The sequence below is a fragment of the Neodiprion pinetum genome, chromosome 5 (genome assembly GCF_021155775.2).
Source record: "Neodiprion pinetum isolate iyNeoPine1 chromosome 5, iyNeoPine1.2, whole genome shotgun sequence".
NCBI classification, from domain to species: domain Eukaryota; kingdom Metazoa; phylum Arthropoda; class Insecta; order Hymenoptera; family Diprionidae; genus Neodiprion; species Neodiprion pinetum.
In genome coordinates this window covers 30,108,084-30,131,724 of record NC_060236.1, presented here as the reverse complement: position 1 = coordinate 30,131,724, position 23,641 = coordinate 30,108,084, and the positions used below count along the sequence as shown (strand labels likewise).

At 36.3% G+C, this 23,641-nt stretch overlaps 1 protein-coding gene across 5 annotated transcripts in view; it reads right to left on the bottom strand.

The window, feature by feature from the left end:
- The window catches only part of Mitf (transcription factor Mitf), a 54,574-nt gene that overhangs the window by 367 nt on the left and 30,566 nt on the right, over nucleotides 1-23,641 (bottom strand). For 4 of the 5 annotated variants that reach the window (XM_069136156.1, XM_069136157.1, XM_046626106.2 and 1 more), the window contains 3 exons: nucleotides 8,796-8,985; nucleotides 6,331-6,406; nucleotides 4,190-4,469 (listed from right to left, as the gene is read on the bottom strand). In XM_069136156.1, coding sequence (XP_068992257.1) covers nucleotides 4,190-4,469; nucleotides 6,331-6,406; nucleotides 8,796-8,985 — 546 coding nt within the window. The remainder of the gene's footprint in view (nucleotides 1-4,189; nucleotides 4,470-6,330; nucleotides 6,407-8,795; nucleotides 8,986-23,641) is intronic. The other variant, XM_069136155.1, reaches the window with a different exon arrangement.

Below are 23,641 nucleotides of genomic sequence, written 5' to 3'. Positions count from 1 at the left end.
CCGTTTTCTTTTCTTTTATTTTTCATTTTTCAACCCCGTCTTTTCGTTTCTCCAAGAAAATGTTCCATAGCAAAGAGAGACAAAAAACGTGTTTACATAAGGCCCTTTTTGCAAGGCCCAAAAATAATCGGGATGAAAAAAAAAAAAAAAAAACTCATCAAAAATGTGATGATAGGAAAATCAATAATAGGGGTGTGACCGTTGAAGTTTTTCGGATGAAAAAAAAACTCGGAAAAGGTCAAATTTGTGCTTATAAAACACGTGTATAAATGTCTAGTTAACTTGTGCAACAATGATATGAATTGCGGATTGAAAAAGGGCAGCTTTATCGGCACCGATCCTAGTTCGTATCGAATTCTCATCAACCATTTCCATTCGTGAATAAGAAAAATTGTACGGTACAATTATTCGAGAGCTTGTAAAAATGACACAATTTATTATTGCAGCGAAATAGCGCTGCACACAATTGCGTTGACGAAAATGTCGATTATTCAGCAAAGATTTCAGTACTTGTTTATTTATTTATTTGTTTAATTATTTTTATTTATTTATTATCGTAAAACCATTATTCGGACAGCGAAAGGTATCGGACACGTGCCGTACGTGTGTATAAAACTTGGCAAAGTTCACGCATACACTGTCCAGAACTGCACAGTCAGCTTTAGTTTGTGAGAAATAATTGAAAACATTTGCCGAATGTGTGAATCTAGGAGCTTAACCTGCAGAGTTGGCGCTGCCACATGTATATTGTACATAGAAACACGTAAAATAGTGGGATAAACGGATTTCCCCGAGTTCGTAGGTGGGAAATATGTATATTTCATTAGAATACATTTGTGCAACGTACAATTTGGCTAAAACTGAAATCTCATCCGATGCTGCATGCGTTAACAATTCTTTGTTTATGATATTATTTTTTATTGTAAATAAAGCAGCAGTTGAGTATAATAAGGCACCAGTCGTTGCTCGTGTTGCGGGGAATCAACGAAGATTCAACGTAATTGTGTGTCCATGTACGTAATATAACTCCAAGGGCATTGGGAAAGAGCTTAAACGGTTGAACCTTGAAAAAAATTGATACGAAAGTGACCAAGTTTTAACGATTTTTTTACAATTCTCTTATGTTAAACAACATTGGAAACTCGTGAATTCGGGAAAGATAAGATTTTTCTTTGTTATTCGTCTCGGTAACAATTTTTATCTCCTACTTTTTCACTCCGTGCCAAGATTTTCTCATTCATAACAACGCGAGCAGTCGAATGAACAATTTTTCTCGCGTAATTAACAATATAAAAAAAGTAAAAATATCACCATGGTTTTTTTTCAATCTCCCACAATTATTATCACGCTTTGGTAATTAGACTTAATTACGTTACTCAATTGCAATAACAGATGTCGTTGTTTACAATCCTTGGAGTTTAACGACTTGTACGAAGAGTTTGAGCAGTTGCGCGAAATTCTCTCAATGGTTTACGATTCGCCATATATATATATATATATGTGTGTATAATACAGTGTTTATATTGTTATCGAAAATTTTTTATTCCCAATGATCGTGATCGATAGGCGCCGCACTTGCTTGTCGGCTTTCTGTATCTACACCTCGATCTCAAACACGTGCGACGACACGACTGTCTGTCAATCAACAAACTACTCGAGTCCACTTTAAAATGCGCGGTGAAAAAACACTGGATACGTATCCCATTTAACAAGAGATTCTAAAAAGTTTCCGCACGATTCGAAAATCCGATTCAATATCATTTATTTATTTTTGTATTTTTTTTTTTTTTTTTTATGCTTGTTTTTGCTGCTTTTCTTTCGTTTTCTTTCGTTCAATACAATTTGGCAACAGTTGGACTTTTGAATCATTATGGAATATATTGTATACGGTGAAACTGACCAAACACATTTATTTACAGGAAGAATAGGGGGGGGGGGGGGGGGGGGGGAAGTGAGGAAAAAAGAGAGAGGAAGCTTTTGTCGTGAAACTTTTTTGTTTTTTTTTTTTTGTGTTTACTTCCATGAGTTTTTCAACGATACAAATGGCAATTTCTATTGTAATTGAATCGAAGAAGAATGTTGATGCAAGCGTCAACGTTTCGTGCATACACTCGCGCTTCGTTGCGCGGAACCTGGGCTTGAAAACAGTACCTACCCTTCATTGAATAAATAAATACATTTATATTTGCGTCAGAAATGGTCGACTGTACGAGAGTATTGCCGTACGACTGTACGCGAATATTGATTAATATTTGGTTGTTTCCACGGCTCTTTGAAACGAAAAATTGGTCAAATTAATTGCAATTAAAAAATAAAAAGGAGGGGCGCTCGTGTAAAAATAACGGACAATTTTTTAACAAGCAATTGGCGTTGGTGAGGAATTTCATTCGGGACAATTTTCAAAGTCAGTATCTATTAATTGAGTAGAAAATTTAGGCGATCCCACAGCGAGAAAGAACAATCCCGTTGATTACAGATTTCGAATATACGCGGACACACGTTTTTCGCTACTCGATCATTCTGTTTTACCGACATATATCTAGATTGATCGAATGGTCGGTAATTCGGCGACGGAGATTTTCAACCGTTATTACTGCAGCATTGAACAAGGGTTGCAGAAACGGAAATCTAACACTTTCACGTTTCTCGTATTACCGGCCGCAGCCTACGTCGATAAAACAGAATGATCTATCGTAAGTTCGTAAATTTTGCCGTTGATCAATTCAAAAAATCAGTGCGATAAATTTACAGTAGAATCTTAATGATTGACGTTCGTCAATTGACAATAGACGATTATGTAAAATCAAAGTAATAAAATACGCGTTCGGTGTTTGAAAGAGATTCGATATGTATTTAGATGTTTAATACGGACTGTTTGTCGATCTAAGTTTGTATTGTTGCATTTCGGTTGTCCGACTTTTGATTATCCGAACTAGGTTCGGTCCCAATTAATTTGAACAATCTACGTCCTACTGTAGTAAATTTTACATTCTGTCACGAAAATAATTTTTACACAGATAAGTGTAATAAAAAATTGCCAATGATCGGTAAACTAACATAAATTTCGGAAATTCTGAATCCTCGGTCACGTCGCAAGGTGTTTTCTCTTTTATCGTGAATCCAAAAAATTGAGCTCCTCAAAAGAGAACAATTACGACGTGACTGTTTATCCGCACAGTACATATACTGGTTATACCGTTACCGGGGTGCCTGTAGAATTACAAAAGTGAAACTCACGTCTCTGTTTGTGCGTGACGAGAATATTAAAGTTCCGTTAACGACGTCATCTATATACATATATGATAAAATGGAATACGCATATGCGTACGTACGTATTACGAATAATAACAATCATAAAACAAAGTTAACACTTGATACGTAATTTCGCAGCTTTGATAATACATCGAGACCGTATCTTGCCACATATCTTCTGAAGATGCAACGAGTATTCAGAGACGAGTTGTATTGTACGTAAGTACCTGCATACACATACATCTCTGTACATAAAGTACATTATACATAAAAGTGTACAGATGTGTTTCTGACATAACGTGCTCGCCGTACGTTACGTTAGATTACGTTACGTTATGTTACGTAAAAGAAAAGAAATAAAAATGATCTATCAGCGAGCGCAAACATGCAAATACACAAATTACTGCGCCAGAAAGTATATATACGCGTTACAATCAAACCCACCGTTGTGTTAAAACTTCACCTGGAGATATGATGCGAATTGCGCAAATTAATTACTTGTGCGATGGTTCAAAGATATTCAGTCAGTTTAATCCAATTTATCCGAACGAAAAAAAGTCAACTCGTTATCTCGAAAAATCATTTCTAATTCCCAATGACGGAAAACTGATATCTTCAATTTTTTCCACGACCAACTTAAAAATCCCCTGACAATTCCAGGTTTTCCAGATTATGACAACCGACGACTGCTACGAGTCACCGTAAGAAGATAACTTCGATTCGCCACTTTACGCGAAAGAGTTCGTTGCATCTCGCGCCCCGTTTCGAGTAAGTTGGCACCTCTGCGTCACGGACGAGAAAATGGCCGCGGTACGATCTCGCCGGCCAATAGAATTCGATTGTCTTGCGCATGCGCAGTCGGTAGCGCTCAGACCGATGAGTTTCACCGTTTCGTCTCTGTACAATGTACAAAATGGAATATTACCGATATGCGTACCTTCCGTTGCTCGGGTTTATTTTTGAGGTATGTGTTGAGCACGGTGGCTGAAGTTGAGGGCCAGTTAAACTCCGATACAGGAAGCCCGTGGGACTTTGCCTGAAGTTCCAATTCCTGAACGCGTAGCAACAACCTCCTATTTTGATTTTCGAGCTGTTTATGCCTCACCTCGCTCTGCTTCATCCTCGTCAACTCGTTCTTCAATAACTTTATGTATTCCACCGACGATTTTAATATCGTACCTTTGTTCGGTCTGACGTCTCGGACGATTTCGTAGTACCTGCGACGCAAAATGTAGAGATAAAAAAAAAAAAAAAAAACAGTGTCGTTAGCACGTTAGATTTACGTTTGTTTCAACACTTCAAACACACACCAATCTCCATTTTCAGCAGGCATCGTTTCAGTTATTCTCACATGCAAATCAGAACATATTGAAATAAAACAAACAATAGAAACGTTCAAATTTTTTTTTCCCCGCTAGATTGATTTTTAATAAAAAGTGCATCGAGAAGTTTTCTACTAATTTCATCTGTACCCCGATCGTTATAATTACCTTATTTTAGAACGCTACGATTCGACAGCGTCTTACATCAGCGCAGCATTTTTCCAAGAGATAAATACAAGATAGTTATTACGTTCGTACTTTCATTCGTCCTCTCTTTTCAATGAAAATCATCGTAGTTCCCTGACTGTTCGAAAAAGACGATTTTTTGTTTACGTTCGGCGAGTTCGAAGTGTCTTCGTCACAAATAATAACGAGAGCCTTCCGATTTCGAAAAAAGATTTCCTCGAGAAATTGACCTGGTTTGCTAATTTTTCTCTCAACGCAGTTTCGACACGATCGCAAACCGAAAGTACCAGTCAAAGCAAAACGAATCGCCTGTCCGCCACCAAGTGAAACTACAAGCAAAGACAAAGCGGCGGCTAATATAATGCAATAAACGAACGTAAGTGACGAACGACTCGGTCAGCCGTTTAAGAATCACAGACTTCCAACGCAACGAGAATAGTAGCAGCCAGCCGTAAGTTATCTGTGTCATATTTACTCAAGGCTTTAGTGTCGCAGTTGCCTTGTATTATTATCACCACTTTAAAAAGTGTGAAGTTGCATTACAACTAATACAATATTATACATTCGGCTTACTCGGCGAACTGTTTCACCTTTCAAAAAAACCATTAACGCATACCTTTACATTCACAGGTTACAAAATGTACGACGGATCTTCTCATACCTTACACTTGGCCTACAGCGATCGTGTTTCGTATGTAATATAAGAACCCGAGTGTTTACAACGAGTACTTTTTATTTTAAATGGAAAAAAATCAAACTCTCTCTCTCTCTCTCTCTCTCTCTCTCTCTCTCTCTGAATTCTCACGTGGTAACAAACATAATTCAAGGTACGACGCGTGTGTTAATTGATCGGAGATGGGAATTGAAAAATTATTGAACTACGTACGTTAGAGTGACGTGTTGAACAGTTCACTTTCACACCAAACGAGTAATAATGATTTCGAGAGAAAATTCGCGTCTAACAATAAGAGCCACCCAAACTAAACTATATATAAATATAATACGGATGACGTTGAATACAACGAGTTTTCTTTCAAGCAACTCTTAATTAAAGACTCGTACTAATTGAACGTAATTTACAAGACACTCTTGACCGTGGAAAATATAATAGAAAACTAGAGGTGTGTGTCCATACATGCAAACAACAAATTTGGGATGCCGTGTCGACTAGTGAAGATGTTTGCTGTCTTTATTTGCTTTCAGTTTTACATACCAGAGTGTAAGAAACAGTTTTTACCTCCGCCGAACGTTTCGACGTTTCGTCCTTCTATCTTCGATTTTGCAACGCAATTAGGTACATTATATGCATTTGCTAATTTGACACGGATCTTTGTTTCTACGTCCTTAACAAGCGACCGCGGGTAAAATTCTTTCGTACGGTGAAAATAAACCAAACCTAACTGAGGCCGCTCACTTATGGATGCCGTCACCTACTGTGCCCGAACCAAAGAAGAACGTAGACTAAACTTAATATCGTAACGTGTGTCACTTTTTCACCTCAAATATTCAAACCCATCTGAAACCTATGAAAAATTTACCTCATCTTAAATTCGAAAAACTTCATACTTACGGATCGTTAGTTTTTGGCAACAGTGTTCCAAGCTCTTTTATCCTATCGTTGATGTTGAATCTTCTCCGACGCTCGACTGAAACATACGTAAGTATTTAAGTACGACGATTGATCATCGATCATCAAAAGGGTTGGACCGTGACGCCGACTGCGTCTCGCTGATAAATGTAATCGACCACGTTCCTTTTTTTCTTTTTTTCTCCATCAACGTATCACATCCAACCCGACTCTAAGCTGCAGCAACGGTTTTACTCTGCATTTATTTGATTAATTTCAATTATTAATAATTAATTAACCTCAAAAATACGAACAAAAATGATAAAAAATAAAAATTACCGAAGATTATTGTCGGTGATGAAAAATTTAAGAGACACGCGCGATAACGAAATGGGGGGGGGGGGGGATTATTTACGAAACATGCGCTTAGATAATAAACAATTAAGGTCGATGACAAATGCCGGTACGCAAGGTATTGACAGACGATTTAAGAACAGTTGAAGTATTACAATCGATTTGACGGATTGATTATTTCGGAAAATTTTACCGGTATATGTTATAAAAAATAATTTAAAAAAAAAAAAAAAAAAAAAAAAGAGTTCCGTGTAGCATCGCGGTGCCTTTTTTTCTTCAACTTTTTCTATCATTGATCAAGGCTGAACATTTTGATTTGAAAAATAGATAAATCACACGTTGTATTTAACGATCGAATATACGAATGAAGACAGGTGGAATTAATTTCTGGATATATATCGTACATATCCAGATTAGATTGTGTCATTTTGAGTATTTATGCCGCAAAGCAATACAAACCTGATCATCCCCTTTTCTCTCATGCCGTGCACGATTCCAACGTACGTTTTAACATACATGCATAAGCGTGTTAAAATGCCGTTATATAACTATATTATCGATAACAATCGATTGTCCAAAATGTTAAACAATTTATTCCACTCCCTCGCGCGTGTACTCGAAAATAATAGAGGAGAAAAAAAAAAATTTCATCGAATTAAATTGATTGCAAGCTTTGAGAAGTCGTCGTTTCGGTTCCTGATTAAAAAAAAAAACAAGAAAAGAAAAAAATAAAAAAATTGCACCAACTCAAAACCGAAATGTTAAAACGATTTGTTCTCCTTCCTTGTACTTTCATTCCAAGAGCAAGATATAGAAAAGAAAAAAGAAAAAAAAAAACTGACGATCAAATCGGAACGATTACAAACTCTTGAGCGTCGTTGTCTCGATTGAAAAATTTTGAAAAAAAAGTCGACGACTCAATAACCGACCAACCAAACGTAATTGACAAATCAAAGAATTGCCGTGAATAATCGAGGATTGAAAAAAATCACCCGAAAGTTGTTTTCTTATTCGTTTTCGAATCTTTTTACACATCATGCTCCGTGTCTTTATAAACTGGATTCGCAAATTCCTTTCTTCGGCCTGCATATTACAGGTTTCTGTACACGTGCGTACAAATGCATGCGCATATATAGAAATATATACATGTATTAAACGTGATCGTGAAAAGTGGGCCAAAAAAAAAAAAAAAATGTCGCTCAGCGTCTTGTCACGGTTCGGTAATCACCTGCAGCACCGGGTCGCAGATATCAGATAAGAGTGTATGCAGCGCGTTACATAAATTATACAAACATGATTTCAATGAAAATACGTTATTTAGCTAACGCGGCGTGACGTCACCACGTCGTAACACTAGAAATTTAGAGCGATTGTCGCGTTGCGTTGCGTCGCTTCGCCTCTCGACGAATGAACGTTGGGCCGAGAGTGCAAATATTTGTTTCAAACCACTCGACGGAGAGGGAGAAAGAGAGACAGAGAGAGAGAGAGAGAGAGAGAGAGAGAGAATATCTCAGGATAGCTGGAACAAATTTTGTCGCATATAAAATGTCAGTGTTTAATATCTCCGTAGATTTATGCTTTATTAAATCAAATTTATTTTCTTTTTTTTTTGTTTTTTTTTTTTTTTTGTTTTTTTTTATGCCCCCACTCAAGAAACCAAGTCACAGAATTTTTTATAAATGAAACCTCGTTCTCTCTCTCTCTCTCTCTCTCTCTCTCTCTCTCTCTCTCTCTCTCTCTCTCTCTCTCTCTCTCTCTCTCTCTCTCTCTCTCTCTCTTATCTGACGTTAATCGCGAGTAGGAAATATTTTTATTGCCGCAGCTGGATTGAGGAAAAAAAAAAAAAAAAAAAAACCTATCAATATGCTTTTATTTATAATCAAATACCGACGATAGTTGTGGTAATAATAATAATAATAATAATGATGATGATAATTAAAAATAGTATCAACATTTTCTCATTTCATTTATTTCGAACGAAATTCGGTCGAATGGAGAATTTACGTTTGCGTCGAGTGTTTTTCTTGTTTGTTTGTTTTTTTTTTCTTTTTCAAAATTCGTTTTCTCACCATGATCGACGCACGATAATTTTTCATCATAGTTTAATTACTCACTCATATTGTGGTTGTCTTTCTTCTGTCTGTCCTTGGCCAAGGCATGGATTTCAGCGTCTGTAAGAAGAAGCGGTTCTGGTTTTATTTGAAGATCTGGTAAGCTTGACAAACTTCCAGATTGGCTGTCTTTTAGTCCATCACCTAAAGAGCCGGTCTCAAAGGAGAGAATATCGTCCAGCAAATCCTCCGCCTGAAACAACAAGATGGAGAAGGTAAAAAAAGGGGGAAAAAAAAAATAAAAAAACGGAACGATATCTAATATCGAATCGAGCCAATATTATCAAGTCTGCAATAAAAATATACATAATACGTATCGAAACGCGTTGACGCGCTGCGAAAATTTTTCATTCGTTACAATTTATCGTTGTCAAAAAAAATTCCAGTAAAATTACCATCGTTGCAATAATTGCTGTGTAAAAATATCGTTTCTAACATTGCTAAAGAGAAAATTCAGCACCAGGAACTATTTAGCGTTATTATAATTTTCTTATACCATCATTTTCTCCGGTTACCGCCAACTTTAAATCTGTTCCATTACTCGAATGGCTGAATATTTTTTTTTGGTTTTTTCCAAATAGAAAAATTCGTTTTTATTTTCTACTCAGAACAATAATAGTCTTCCGGTTATGACGATAGAGTAAAAATATTCAAGGACAATTCGGTGTAATAACCACAACTATAGAATTCACTCTCAATCCGTTAAACAATATGCCGCATTGTTTAAAAAAAAAAAAAAAAAATTGTCAAACGCTTGAAAGTATCTCTGTAGGTTAAATTTTCGAAACCTCGCAAAGTTTTTCAGTTTATCGTTTTCTTTCAATCTTCTGCAACTCATTTCCGCGACGTCGTATTATCAATATTTATATAATAATAAATACGTCCGACTGTTAATCCATCTGTCTGTCTATCTACCGATCCGATCATCACTTATAAGTATACTTCATACTGCATGTAATGCATGCATGTATGATCTCCGTATCTCCGTATTATTGACATTTAAAAAGATATCCGACGATCGTTATTTTATTTACTTTTTTCCCTTCTCCCTCTCCAATCTGCCCACTATTTATGATACATTGTATTTACAAGTTCTCGTCGTTGTTATTCTTATTTTTGCGGTGACGGTGGTGGTGGTGGTTGTGCCAAAAACTATTTTGCCATACCTGAATGTTGACAAAAAAAAAAAAAAATTCATACGTCACACACTGCGCGAAACGTAAAACGCGCAGAGGGGAGAAAAAAGAAATTGCAGAACAAAAAAGATTTGAAAATTCCGAGCGAATTGAAGTTGAATAAAACTTCGATAATCGCTTAAAATCATTTTTTCGTACAGCACGTAAATATAAAAATAAGATTTCACCATAAATAAAATATGTTATTCATATTTAAATGTAAAATAATAATCAAACTGGTGCAATTTCATTCAAGATTTGATGATAATTTCGTCTTCGGCTTCGCTAATCGTCTGAAACTGACATCGAATATCGTATATAAATACACGTGTATAATGTCCAGAGATTTTATAAGGAAAAAAAAAAAAAAATGCTGCCCTCTTTTCATTTGCTCGGTGTTTAAAATAACGGGCAGAACAAAATTTGCCCGATAGTTAAACGATCAATTCCGTGATAATAATTGTTCTACGTGTACAGAAAACACAGGATGTTGGTTGAATATCATATTATTTCCGCTCAATTACAACAACATTTATACGTTTACCAAAATCAACGATCATTTCCACCGATACAGAGAACAAGACTTGCCAACCTTCAATTTCGATCGTTTCACATGTATTTAATACATGCGACACGCTATTATATACACCAGCTATGCGTACACATGCACATATATATATATATATGTATGCATGTATAGATATATAAAACTTCTGCAATAAATTAGTCTTGCGAAGTAGACGCGATTGCCTTTACGTAAAAGATTATTACGTAAAGAATATAATGGCTAACTGCTTTGTGCTCGGTTACGAGCACAAATCCTGACAGTTACGCTATACTTGAAGCTTATTTTCATCTGGTCGTAAAGATAAGTAAGCCAGTGAAGGAAGAAAAAAAAAAAAATACAAAATCTTTACGAGTCAGTCTCGCGCGAAATCAGAATACATTTAAAATCTTGTATAATTTTCGTTCGTTCGTGTTTCCGATTCAAAAGAACCGCGCGCGCGCTCAATTAACCCGCGAAATTCAAAAATTTAGTATTTTCATTACGATCGCGGTAGTTTGGAAATGTTTGCGACAAGTTTAGGACAGAAATAGAAAAGCATTGCCCGATAATCCCTGAGCGGAAATATCGCTGATTAAACTTTTCGCGAGTCTTATTCGCGCAAGTTTTAATTCCTCGTTGCACAACGTGTAAATTGAATTAAATGTCGAATACGGAGAAGGTGAGAAAAGAATAGAGACGCGACAAAATCATCCTCCGCATCTAGCAATCAATTTCGAATCAACAACGTAGGCGAGTACGCGTAAAGAGTTTTGATAATTAGGCGGGAAATTTGAATAAAAATAAAGGAAACAACCCGCAATACGATCCGTTGAAAGATCCAAGAGAGAAAAATAAGCGATTAAATAACAATCGAGAGAGTATATTTTGTGCAACTCACGCGATCTGAATCTTCGAGATTACATATACATCGTGAAAATAATTATACAGAGGGTGTAACAACTGCAGCCGCTCGTTTAAACTTTCCTGCAGAATTAACGAGACGATGGCCGCGGCACGATTTTCAGGTACGAGGGTGTGTATGAACACTCACCTCCGGCTATCGTAATGTGTAGTTTGAAATAATAGTAATTACCAATTGCGAGTGAAACGTGTGCTGCACTCGTCGATTTCTAACAAAGTTTAAATGACTCAACGTTGAACGTTAAATTATATACTCTTACAGACAATTATTTTCAAAAGTAAGTAAAAATCAAAACACTTTAATTGACCGAGAAAAATGTTCAGTTGCAATTATTCTACAATCGCTCGCGATCTCTTTGTTTTTTTTTTTTTTTTTTACCACAAACCGAAAAATATCGCAGTACCGGATTATAGAAAATAGATATTAATTTTGAAACTTTGATCGGAAATTCCGTTACGTGTTGCAATTCTGTTTTTTTTTTTTTTTTTTTTTTTTTCATTTTGCTCATTCGAACTACCTTTTTTTCAAGAAAAGAATAAAAAATGAAAAAAAAATATACCAAGGCGATAATTGGATATCAAGGCCTTGTTTAACCGCATACCACATTCTCATGTAATTCCAACGATACACACAAGCCGTGTATAATTTGCACGAATATATAAATTTTGCAGGAAAAATTTCTACCAATTATACGAAACGAAGACGATATTTTTCTCAATCAAGCTACAGTTAAAATTGGCTTGAAATTGTTCAAATCCAAACCTCAAAGAAATATGTACGAAAATTTTCAACGAACACACAACAATTTCGTAGAAAACTCACCGATTTATTGACTGTATAAGATTGGCAAGTTTTTTTTTTTTTTTTTTTTTTCAAATATAATTCTTTAAAGAGGAGGATGAAATTAAAATTTAGGAATACGAAGGTGAGAACAGAATTGGGTCAAATCGCGTAAAACTGGGAGGTGAAAGGTGAAAAAAAAAAAAGAAAAAAGTAGAAGAAAAAATTTCAAACAAGTTGCGCGCGACGCGAAATACAACCTGAGATAAAAATATCGCATTCACGGTTTCTGTCTCGGTGTTTGTGTGAGGTTACCGAGAAGTAATTATTGCAACAAGTATGAAGTTACGACGATAAGGATCCCCGGCCGTATCAGCCTGCCGTGCTGCGGGTATTTATAATAGTCCCGAATGAAAAATAACGGAGTGGGATTTGATAGGCGCGAATTCTACGGAAAGGAAGATGAAGATTAAGAATAAGCTCGAAACAACACGATGAGAACATTATTATACGATACTGTTCAATTGATACATGTATTTTGTTATCACTTTCGATATTTTCATCGACTAAAGCATTGTTTAAATGTTTTAAAAAATTCCCAAAACAATTCTCGGAACTTCAATTTTTTACTTGGAACATTTCTAGACCGGTTTCATTGCGAAGTTGATGAAGAAAAAAAAAAAAAAAAAGAATTAGACAAAAACCGCTCTGTTCTGAGTGGAGAATAGAAGTTTTTGAGAATTTTTCGGGAATTTTTACAACGTTCAACTCGTGTTTTAAGTTCGCATAAAAATTGAAAGTTCTGGAAAAAAAAAAACGAATGGAAAAAATCGGTTCATCATCGTGGTTGGCTCGGTGTTGAAACGTGTGGAATAGAAAATACAGTTTCTGAGAATTTAAAAAAAAGATCGATCTGAAAATAACTTTAAATGTTTATAAATAATCGAGATATTTGAATTCAATTCGGGTCTCCGACCCCTCGTTACAAAATCTATGGTCGCATATAAGCATTGATATAATTATATGCCGGAATACGTTCAACGACGATAATTGGGGACGACGTTGCGATATTCAAAAATGAATACGATAAGTAGCTATATATATATGTATACATAGGACATTCCACGTCAAATTAGCAGCCCGTGTACCTCACCCACTTTGATTTTAATCAAATTTTCGTGCGATGTTCGTACAGATCCAAGAAGGTCTGGGAATTTTCTAGAGATTTTTTTGGCCAACTGTGAAATTTGCAAAAAAAAAAAAAAAATAAAGAAAACAAAAACCGATTCCAAAAACGTCATTATTTTTAAATCCGAGCAAATTCACAAAGATTCTATCATTCGAAATGTTATTTTCAAGCACCACGTGATAATGGAAACTCAATATTTACTATTTCTTTAGCAAAATTTTCAGTTTTTCATGTCCGGAATTGAAGGTTGTTTTTTTTTTTTCTATTCCCCGATCCAAACAGATCACGGAATCATGAAAGTAATGTTATTCCGCAATCTGTTTGTATCGAGGCGTATAAGAAATAAAAATCCAAAAACAATTCCAACGTGGAAAAGTAAAATCACGGGTGACCAAATAGTAAATATTAAGATCCCATTACAGTGTGTTGGATCATAGAATCGGTGTGATTTTTTTTTTTTGTTTTTTTTTTTCATTTAAAAAATGGCGTTCCCGTAATCGGTTTTTGCGATTTTGCGATAAATTTCGCCAATGGTTCAAAAAAATGTGAAAAAATTCCCGAGACACATTTTGGTTCGTAGGAACATCGAACTAAAAAATGATCAGAATCAAAAGCGGTGATGTACAAGTGCCGCTAATTTGACGTGGAACGACTCATACTTTTTCATCCTGCAACAAAATCTAGATTCAATTTAAAAACATTCCGGCTGCCTGAAAATCGTCAAAAATATTCCCCAACTTCACGCGTCAACAAATCGTAATCCTTTTCCCTGATTGAAAATCAAACTATAAACAATATGAAAGCCCCTAACTGATAGCGACATTTAAAAATACGTTTATTGCGGTTAACAAACTGTTGAACACCTTATTTCCATTCGCGCGTAATTTTCCATAATAACTGTAATAATACATTCTCATATCATTGTTATTAAAATATCAAATTCGCGTATAATTCGGCCCTTCAATTTTAACCGTTTTTTTACGTACATCCAACCCGCTTTGTTCTCCACCTCGATTAACTTACGTGCGTGTTAATTCTCTTTCATCCATACGCCTGTTATTTCGATACTGGGTCACACATGTCTCAACATTGTGCCCACACATGCTTTTGACAGGTTTAAAAACGGGAAATATTGTAACATCCGTATATATATATATATATATATATATAGCATACACTTGTTGCGCACGAATCGTGCATCAAAAAAAAAAAAAAAAATAAGACAAACAAAAAAAAAAAAAACATGTAGACTTTTACTGGAAGTACCGATAAACCTGATCACTGAACGAATTTGAAAGAACGACTTTAAACATCGAGACATGATGGTGAAGAAAAATTGACAAAATTGATGAAAAAAAATTTATCCAGAGGATTCTGACGCACTTCTTTATTTATTTCTATTCGCACACTTCAAGGTTTTAATTTTTTTTTTTTTCTTTTTGCGATTGGACTAAAAAGGTGGAAAATGACGGTAAAATTTATCAGGTCCGTTCGCGTGCATACATTAAGTAAGGATAATAGATACGCAGGAGAAACTCTTTAATTTTATCATTACATACGAAGTTCGAAATGCGACGCGTGTAACTTAAATCTGCAAAACCGTGACGCGAATCTGTAATTCCGTAATTCGATCAAACAACAACGTGTTTAAACGCGTTAATGTAACGGTTTCGTACCGCGTTACTCGTCGCATAGACAAACAATATCTAAAATTGTATTGAAAAACATAAGGTGAGTAAACGTTGAGACGCGATACGTCGCGTTGTCGAAATGTGATTCAGAGAGAAGGCGCGATATCAAGGCCAAGATAAATCAAGGCTAGAGCAGATAATAATTTCACTGCTGCGTGTAAAAACGATCATTAACGCTCGCGCGTGTCTGTCGGTGTTTGTGTGTCGAACGATTAGAGATCGCAGAAACGTTACAGCGTCAAAAAAAACAAACCGAATAGTATAGTCGCAAGGAGACGACTTTCGTTTTAAAAAAATTTACAGTACCTAAGATGAATTTTGATGCCACGTATGCACGTGCAGTATGTGATATGTTATTCCTCGAAAAGTCGAAAAAGAAAATGGGGAAATGGGGAAATGGGGAGAAAAAAAAATTCACTCAAAATGGTTTTTTCTCTTCCTCTTCTTTTCTCTTTCGTCTTTTTCTAACCCAATTACTGAACACGCAATTCCTAACGTACGTTAAAATTTATAACGCGCGCGCCACAATCCGAGAGCAACTGTTTGCCAGGGTTACCAACTGTCTCTAACCTAAAAAATTTCTACGGTTGTGAATTGAGCACAACGAACGTTCTAATCACCAAACCTTTTCTAGTATTGTTTATACCTTAGCTCGTCTTATTCGAATATAGACGGATTAATTTCTGTGAATTGTGAATTGAGGAAAACTGTAGAAAAATTTTTAAGTCACGTGCATCGCGGCGAAATGTCGTCTAAATTTACAACGGTTGGCAGCCCTGGCAAACAGTTGCTCTCGGATTGTGGCGCATGCGCATTATGTACAATACACCGATGATTTTTGTCGTAGTAAATGTGTGGCGAAAAATTTTACAGCGAATATTTCCTTCGGCAGACGGAATGGAAATGCAATTCACGATACGAAATCGAAGTTTTCACGGGTCGAAATTCTGGACAACTAAGAATTGCTCGGCGAGAAAAAATGTCGAAGAATTACAGGAGATCCGGTAACCTACGTAAAGTAAAAATAAGTAACAAACGATCGGTTCTAATACCGGAGATTTAAAAGCACCTATTGTGGGCAAACTGTACGATGATAATTGCATTGAACAGAGATTCGATCCGCTTTGTACCGGAGGATTTCAAGGTTCTAATGCTCTCCAAGTCCCGGAAATCGATATTACATACTGTTTGAATCAAGTTGGCTGACCTGCCTCCCGGTTACCGCGCACTTAGCCAATGCAACATGGAAGCCGTTTCTAGGGTCAATTTCCAATGCAACCAATTGTGAGAAAAAAAAACTCTTTCGTGTTTCAACGTCGCCTGAGTATCGAAAATTGATCGAAATCAAATCCGCTGAACTGTCTGTCCGATTAGATCGCGTCGACGGAAAGTCCAGCGTGTGTTGCGACTTTGAAAGAATAAACGAATGAATGGATGGATTTAGGAATCGGCCGGACCTTGTTTGAATTAAAAGTTAGCTAAAATAGAAAAAAAAACCGTTTAAAAAATCTTCAACGAGGTTACCGTCACCGTTACCAACAAACACGAATGAATCAACATTCCTATGCAATGTAACAGAAACGTGTCTGATCAAATTCGAACAACATAAGACGAGATATCAACGACTTGGGAAAAGGTTTTGTCATTATAATGCTCAAAGCGAACAAGCTCTGGTATTTTTGATCAGATTCTACCGTTTCTAGGATCATTTCGCCGGCTGACCGGATCTCTACAAATTGTCTGAAAAATATTGAAGAAATCTGAAATCACGGCACAATTATAAGTACTGTAACGTGCTGATGCGATCATTGACGAACATCTTTTGCACCGCAATTACGCAAAGCTATTTTCATTCCATCCACATACAACTATTGGCTAGTTTTTAAAAATTTTCAAACCATTTGTTGAGATCTACACGGTAAATGGAATAAACCCAAATACGTTGGAATCGGATTAAAACACCAGGATCTAATCACTTCAAAAGTTTTAATTACAAAACCTTTTCTAAAAGTGTTTATACCTTAGATTAATCTAATATACTCGGATTTACTTCTATCGCACAGTAAGAATATCGATTCATTAATGTTCACCGTCATTGAGGCAAATAACTACATTACCGTACAATTTTTAAACAATGTCCTCGCTACTTCCAACTTCGGATTCAGACTCTAGGGCTCATTCATCCGAACAGGAACATCCAAATTTGTTTTTTACTTCATGGGAGAATAACGCCAGGAAATTTATACCTGCGATAAGTGATAATGAACTACAGGAATACATTTCCTTAAGACAAATCTTTTTTCAGATATTCGCATTAGGCATTGTATGTATTAGAACGGCGCTATCGTTAGCTTTTTTGCATCAGTGATGCGTAAGCGAAGGTAGTAGTCAAAATAAGTGATACTTGACTCGATCGGTAAAGATGGATCACAGCATCGTCTTAAAGATGTACAGGCGTGTTAGAGCTATCAAAATTATAAAAAATTTTCTTCACACTTTTATTTTAAACACCAGTGTAAAATCTCGAACCGACTGCGTCTGAACCATACCAATGTTATTCTACTTTCATTCTGTAATTTTACATTGATCCTTACGGTAAAACTGTCAGGCTCAATATAAAAATCACAAAAAAATGAAAAGTAAAGTAACACGGGACATGATTCAGAGAATCGTTCTCAAATATTACACAGGTGTGTGAAATCGAAGTGAGACGAAAAATTTGTGTAATTTTCACGAACCTATCACGATTTCCTTCACTTAAATGTCTGCGGCAAATCTCGATAATACGCAGCTGTGAATAAATGATTTCCGCATGATAAAAATAGCCGATTTCCCTATACGAGTATGCAAAGGTAATTCCCTAGTGAGTTTTAGCGGTAATTCCATGACGGCGTAACCTTACTGACAATGAGCATCAATTTCCACGGATGACCATTGCCGCGATTGGCAATCATCCTTGCGGCATAATGATTGGGTCATAAACGAGAGTCAAGTGCATCCATTTCATTGGTGAAAATCGTGACACTCAGAGGCACGGAAGTGAAGTTTGTCGATGTAAAAGGTATGATATCGTATAAAATTCAGGGACAACTTTATAATAGGTGCTATACTAATAGAGAAGAGCCATAAGCCAAACCCTCCCCTTCCATCCTAGTTTGTCTTATCAATCACCGAGACAATTGACGTTGTTACGACACACCGCGCGCGTTTTTACTACACGAGATACCGAGGCATTAAACGGCGCCAATTCATCAAGAACTTTGTGACGTGTTATAATACTTTGAAAGTTGTTTTACTTTCGTTTATACGGGGAGAATCTCTACGAGGACAAACTTGGTTATGATGCGTTTTCTTCTTATTCTTCTTCTCCTCCCTCACTTTCATCCTCTACTTTTTCGTTCATATCCTCCACTCCCGTCTCTCAGACATCGGGTTATTATACAAATGACGCTGCATGATTTCCCGGAAATTAAATTGTGAAAAATATATCATTATTGCCTCCTCGGCAAACAGTGTGGTTACAGACATAATCGCGCACCTTGTCTAGCAAAAGTGGGCATCGTTGTTTCTGGGAAGTCTGTTGGCTCAACTGGTAAAATCGCGTCTGTATATATACGTATAGCATAAATGTGCGGCACGGGAGAAGTGGGAGGAAGAAAAAAAAAAAAGAAAAAAAAAAAAAAAACCAACAACAGGTAACGAAGAATGGAATTGGGATGAATGACATTGAAGAAACTCACCTTGCAACGCCGAGCGATAATATTGAAGACCGGCATTTCTGCTATCCTCTGCCCTATAAAACTTCCAGGACGAGGATAAACACCGAGAATTTATGACGAATCACGAAAACCCATTCCACGATATAATAGCACGTTACGTTAAACTTCACGTGTTGCTCTTGCGCTCATTTCTAGAGCGAACGATAATGTCGTTCCTTGTTTTCACCAAGTACCAGGTTGGCAAGACTGATAGAAAAACAAAAGCTTGAACCCAACCAACAGCCGAAATCACACACACTTTTTATTCGTTTAAATAAATTCCGTCCAAGTATCGCGGGCTCTTACTTTTCAGCTTCAGCTATTTTGTCCTCTCTACTCGCACAATGCACGCAAACACAGCTCACCCGTCATATTTTCTTATTGGTAATACCGAGCGGCGCGCTGTTATTCCTTGCATCATGTCATCGCGGCTGAACAACTCTTATCGTTGATTCGAGTCGTGTTCTGCTGTGCGTTAAAAATCGTGAAAACACAATTAGGTGAGATTTTCTTCTTTCCACCAACCAGTCGGATGATTCAACAGCGTATAAACGGAAATATCAAATATCCGACACTTCGATTTCGCATACAAAGTTTCCTTTTATGTTATCGTTTTCTCAGCACGTTGCTAAAGTAGTAGAAAGTAGTTTTTAAACGGTTCAAATATCGTTCGATAAACGTGGCGCGGAACAATCGTTGAAATGTTTCATCACGATTAATTGACGAAGAGGAAAAACGACAGACGGTAAAAACACTGACGAACGACGATGACTGGTAATTTTTAAAAGACGCAACACGTGTTACCAAACTTTTCCGATAAAAACACTTCCTGGTTACGTATTAATTACACATGTACTTGTATGCTCACAAAACCGGATATTCCACGAACATGAAACAATCCGAGGCAAACTTTCTCGTTATCACTTTATGTCAACTTCTGAGTCTCCAAATCGAGAACCCCGAATTATCGGAGGTTCGACCGACTATCGAAACAGTTTTAGTTCGGTTTAAGAATCACCAAGATAAGGAAAGCAAGCAAACAAAAAGGACAAAAAAAAAAAAAAAAACTGGTAAAAACCGATAAAGGGTACTGTGAATCTTATAATTTTCAAAATCAAACATACACACTTCACCGTCGATGCTGATTCGATGAAACAAAAACTTACGTTCCACAAGAAAAAAAATAAATAATCAAATTGTCTCTTGTCACGACGAAGTAACAACAAAAACAACAACAACAACAACAAGAAGGTTCACAGCTAAGATCAAACTATTCACGAGTCGCTTGAAACAAACGAAAACCGACGGATACTTCGCGTCAGCGGCAGCGACGGCGGCGGGAATTTGAGTTTGAAAACGAGGAATAACGGGGGGCGTAACTCCACGGGCGTCGAGTTGCGGTGGTGGTTGTGCGCACAGAGGCTGGGGATAGAGTTAGACGGAGGACACGGTGGGACGGGGATAGAGATAAGGATAGAGAAGAGAGTCCAGTGAAAAACCGCGATCTGCAGGCGAGCTACCGAGGCAAACGGTGCTAGTCGCATGCTCGTACTATCTAGCATCGGCGACAACGTTGACTCCCGTCACGCCGGGGACTCAAGGTTTGAAGAGAGCAGGATGAGGAGGGGGAAGGCCTCTTACATAACGCACCGGCCACCCCCACACACTTCGAAAGACTCGAAACTACGTGTAGAAGCCTACGTATAATACCTACTTCCATGCAACACACTTTGCTGCTGCATAGTCAGAGTTTAACAATTGCTTGTTACGCTCCCAACTATACGTCGCTGGATACGAGAGTATAACCTATCATTTCCTCTCACTCTCATTTCGCTCTATTTTACTCTCTTCGTTGTTGTTGTTTTTGTTGTTGTTATACGTTATATACATGCATATATCCACGGGATTCCATTAAGTGTAATTATTATACCTATATGAGCTTACGATTAGTCTGGAATGGTTTTTTTGTATGTTTTTTTTTTTTTTTTTTCTTGTAAATGCAGAATGATATTAATATACAAGATTTCTGTGAAACTTGTAATCGCTCAACGCCCGTTGACAGGCAACCAAAAATACGTCTCTACTACACATAGCAATACACAAAATGTAGTCTTTGCTGCCTATTCTTTGGGCGTTGAGCAGCTAGTTTCACAGAAAATTTTCAGTACACAGCATCGTATCATATATATGTATACAATATACGTATATACATCCGTTAAGTTTAATGGAAATAACTTATTCATCGTCCTATGGGTTAATCCTTCAGTTCTTGCTGGAACCTCCCCCCCCCCCCTTCCTAATGATTTGCCTGGTATTAGGTAAAAAAAAATTTAGTACAGATAAAAAAGAAGTAATAAATAAACAGGTATTTCTCATCGTTGGTAAAAAAAAAAATTGCCATAAAATTTATGTGTATATATTAGACTGCCTCAAAAATGAAGGAATTTTTTTTTTTTTTTGCGTGTTTATATATTATATTGTATTTCATTCCCGAGTATTCAGTCAAATATTCTTTCACCACGCAATTGTATAAATTACTGTTTATACAGTTTGTACAGTTCATTGATAATTCAATAATAACCTTGTTATAAAAATCTAGTCGTGGTGTAAAAATACTCGACTATCAGTTAGGGATGAAATATATTTGATATTTCGAGACATATTATTTTCTCCTTCACAATTATAAGAATTTTGATTTATATCCGACTCGATATATTGTCCTTCTATGCTACGCTTCACTGCTTATATTTCTATACACATACATGCCTTCTGAATAAAGTTGAAAAAAGAAAAGCTTGAAAAAAGCCATCTCACTTTTATTCACGATGTGATTTTTGATACGCGAGTATCTTTGCAATTTTTCATTTGAATGAAACGAAAATGAAAAAATAGAAAAAAAAAACATTCAAACATACATAGAAACATTGTCTTTTGTTGATTATATACTATTCACGCTATACTTTCTATACTCTGGATAATTCGTGAGTGAGACACGGTCAATGATATAATTTACAACCGTTCAATGAAAATACTTTCGCAAATTATAATAGCGATAATATCATGGCGAAACGAATTTAATTGAAGTAAGAGAGAGTAAGAAAGAAAAAAAAAACCCAAAGGATCGAAAAAAATTTTTCTAATATCCGACGACATACGACGGACGCTAAGAAGTGTGGATAATAATTAAAGGTCTTAATATACGTATAAAAAATGTAATATTTATTAAAAAAAAAAAAAAAATAATAATAATAGATGTACGGTATAAAATAAGGCAATAAATCCCGAGTTTATGAAAGCATCGAAACACTGATAAAACAATTTATTTTACGTATCAAAGACGCGTTAATCTCCCGCTGTACTAAATCAGATTGATGTATGACGATTGTACATAATATACGTTACATATACAAACATACATACATAATGTCATATTGCATACAATGAAACACGCAGATTACGCTGTACTACATTGTACATATATGTACGTATGGTGCGTATGTAAAAACTCTAGCGAACGCTCTCCAGACGCTTATATATACAGCGACCCACAATCAACCGCGACGTTACGTTTGTCGAATGACTTGAGCCGTTGCCAATTCGGTGACAATGAAAATTTCTCTAATTAACATCGGTGATATGTGAAAAATAAAAAGAGAAATTATATCATTATTAAAGATGTACGCGGTTCGTGCGTGGCCCGAAACAAATTATTATTATTACTATTATTATTGTTATTTTTATTGTCACTATAGTTTTGACCGCGATATTAATTATTCATTATTAGACTTTACGGAACGCTAGTTTGCATTGCAAACCTTTAAAATCCACACTTCGTCGTGCGCCGTACGACGAATAAATTATATCGCCCACGTTGTAATAAAATTACAAATCAATTTTTGTAACTCGTACTCCGCAAGAGTATGCCTGTATAAAAATTGTCAACGAATGATGAAATAATTTCATTTCCCCGTCAAGGAGTTTCTGGTATGTTCGAGGGTGAGAAAAGAACACGTTCTAAAAATAAGGAAAAAAAAATTTTTTTAAAATCGCCGGTTATGTTACAATTTTCATGTTTGAGAGGTTAGAAACTGTCGACAAATTGGCGAATAAGACTGTCGGTTCGAGCGACCGTTAGAAAACGTCCCAAAAATCGAACGGTCATTTGGTCGGTTTTCGAATCGTTCGAATTTCAAATCCGTAAATCGATATTCTATATTCCATGTCTGTGCAGCGGGACGATTTGGAGACATTTTTTTTTAGAGACACAGATTCAATATTACTGGAGAAAATGAAAGATGTTTGCCGTACTTTTTGCAGCAAAGATGTAGAATTCTGTCTTTTTTTTTTTTCTCGCGAGTAAATTGAAAAAGTTTAAACTATACGAAGTGATTGAGAAGAACAGACCCGCATCTTTTAAAGAGAGGGGGGGGGGGGGGGAGGTCTAACGACTCAGCGGGTCAATATATAGATGCGGGGAATACCCGGTTATTCAATTCTGGTCTGATATTCCTGGACGTCGAGGATCAAGAGGACGTCATCATAGTCGTGACGATTTATTGAAGAGAGGAAAAAAACGTATTTCCTAGCACAATAATAACATAATAATAACAATAAACGTAGATAAAGAATTTCTGACGAAGAGAATTTTATAATAAATTCTTCAAATCACATTACCAACAATATTCCTATAGTAGCAATCTATAAAACGAGTCCACCTTCACGTTCAAGCTATTAAACGACGAAATCTAATAATTGGCCATAAATACCTGCGAGGTAGATAAATTTAA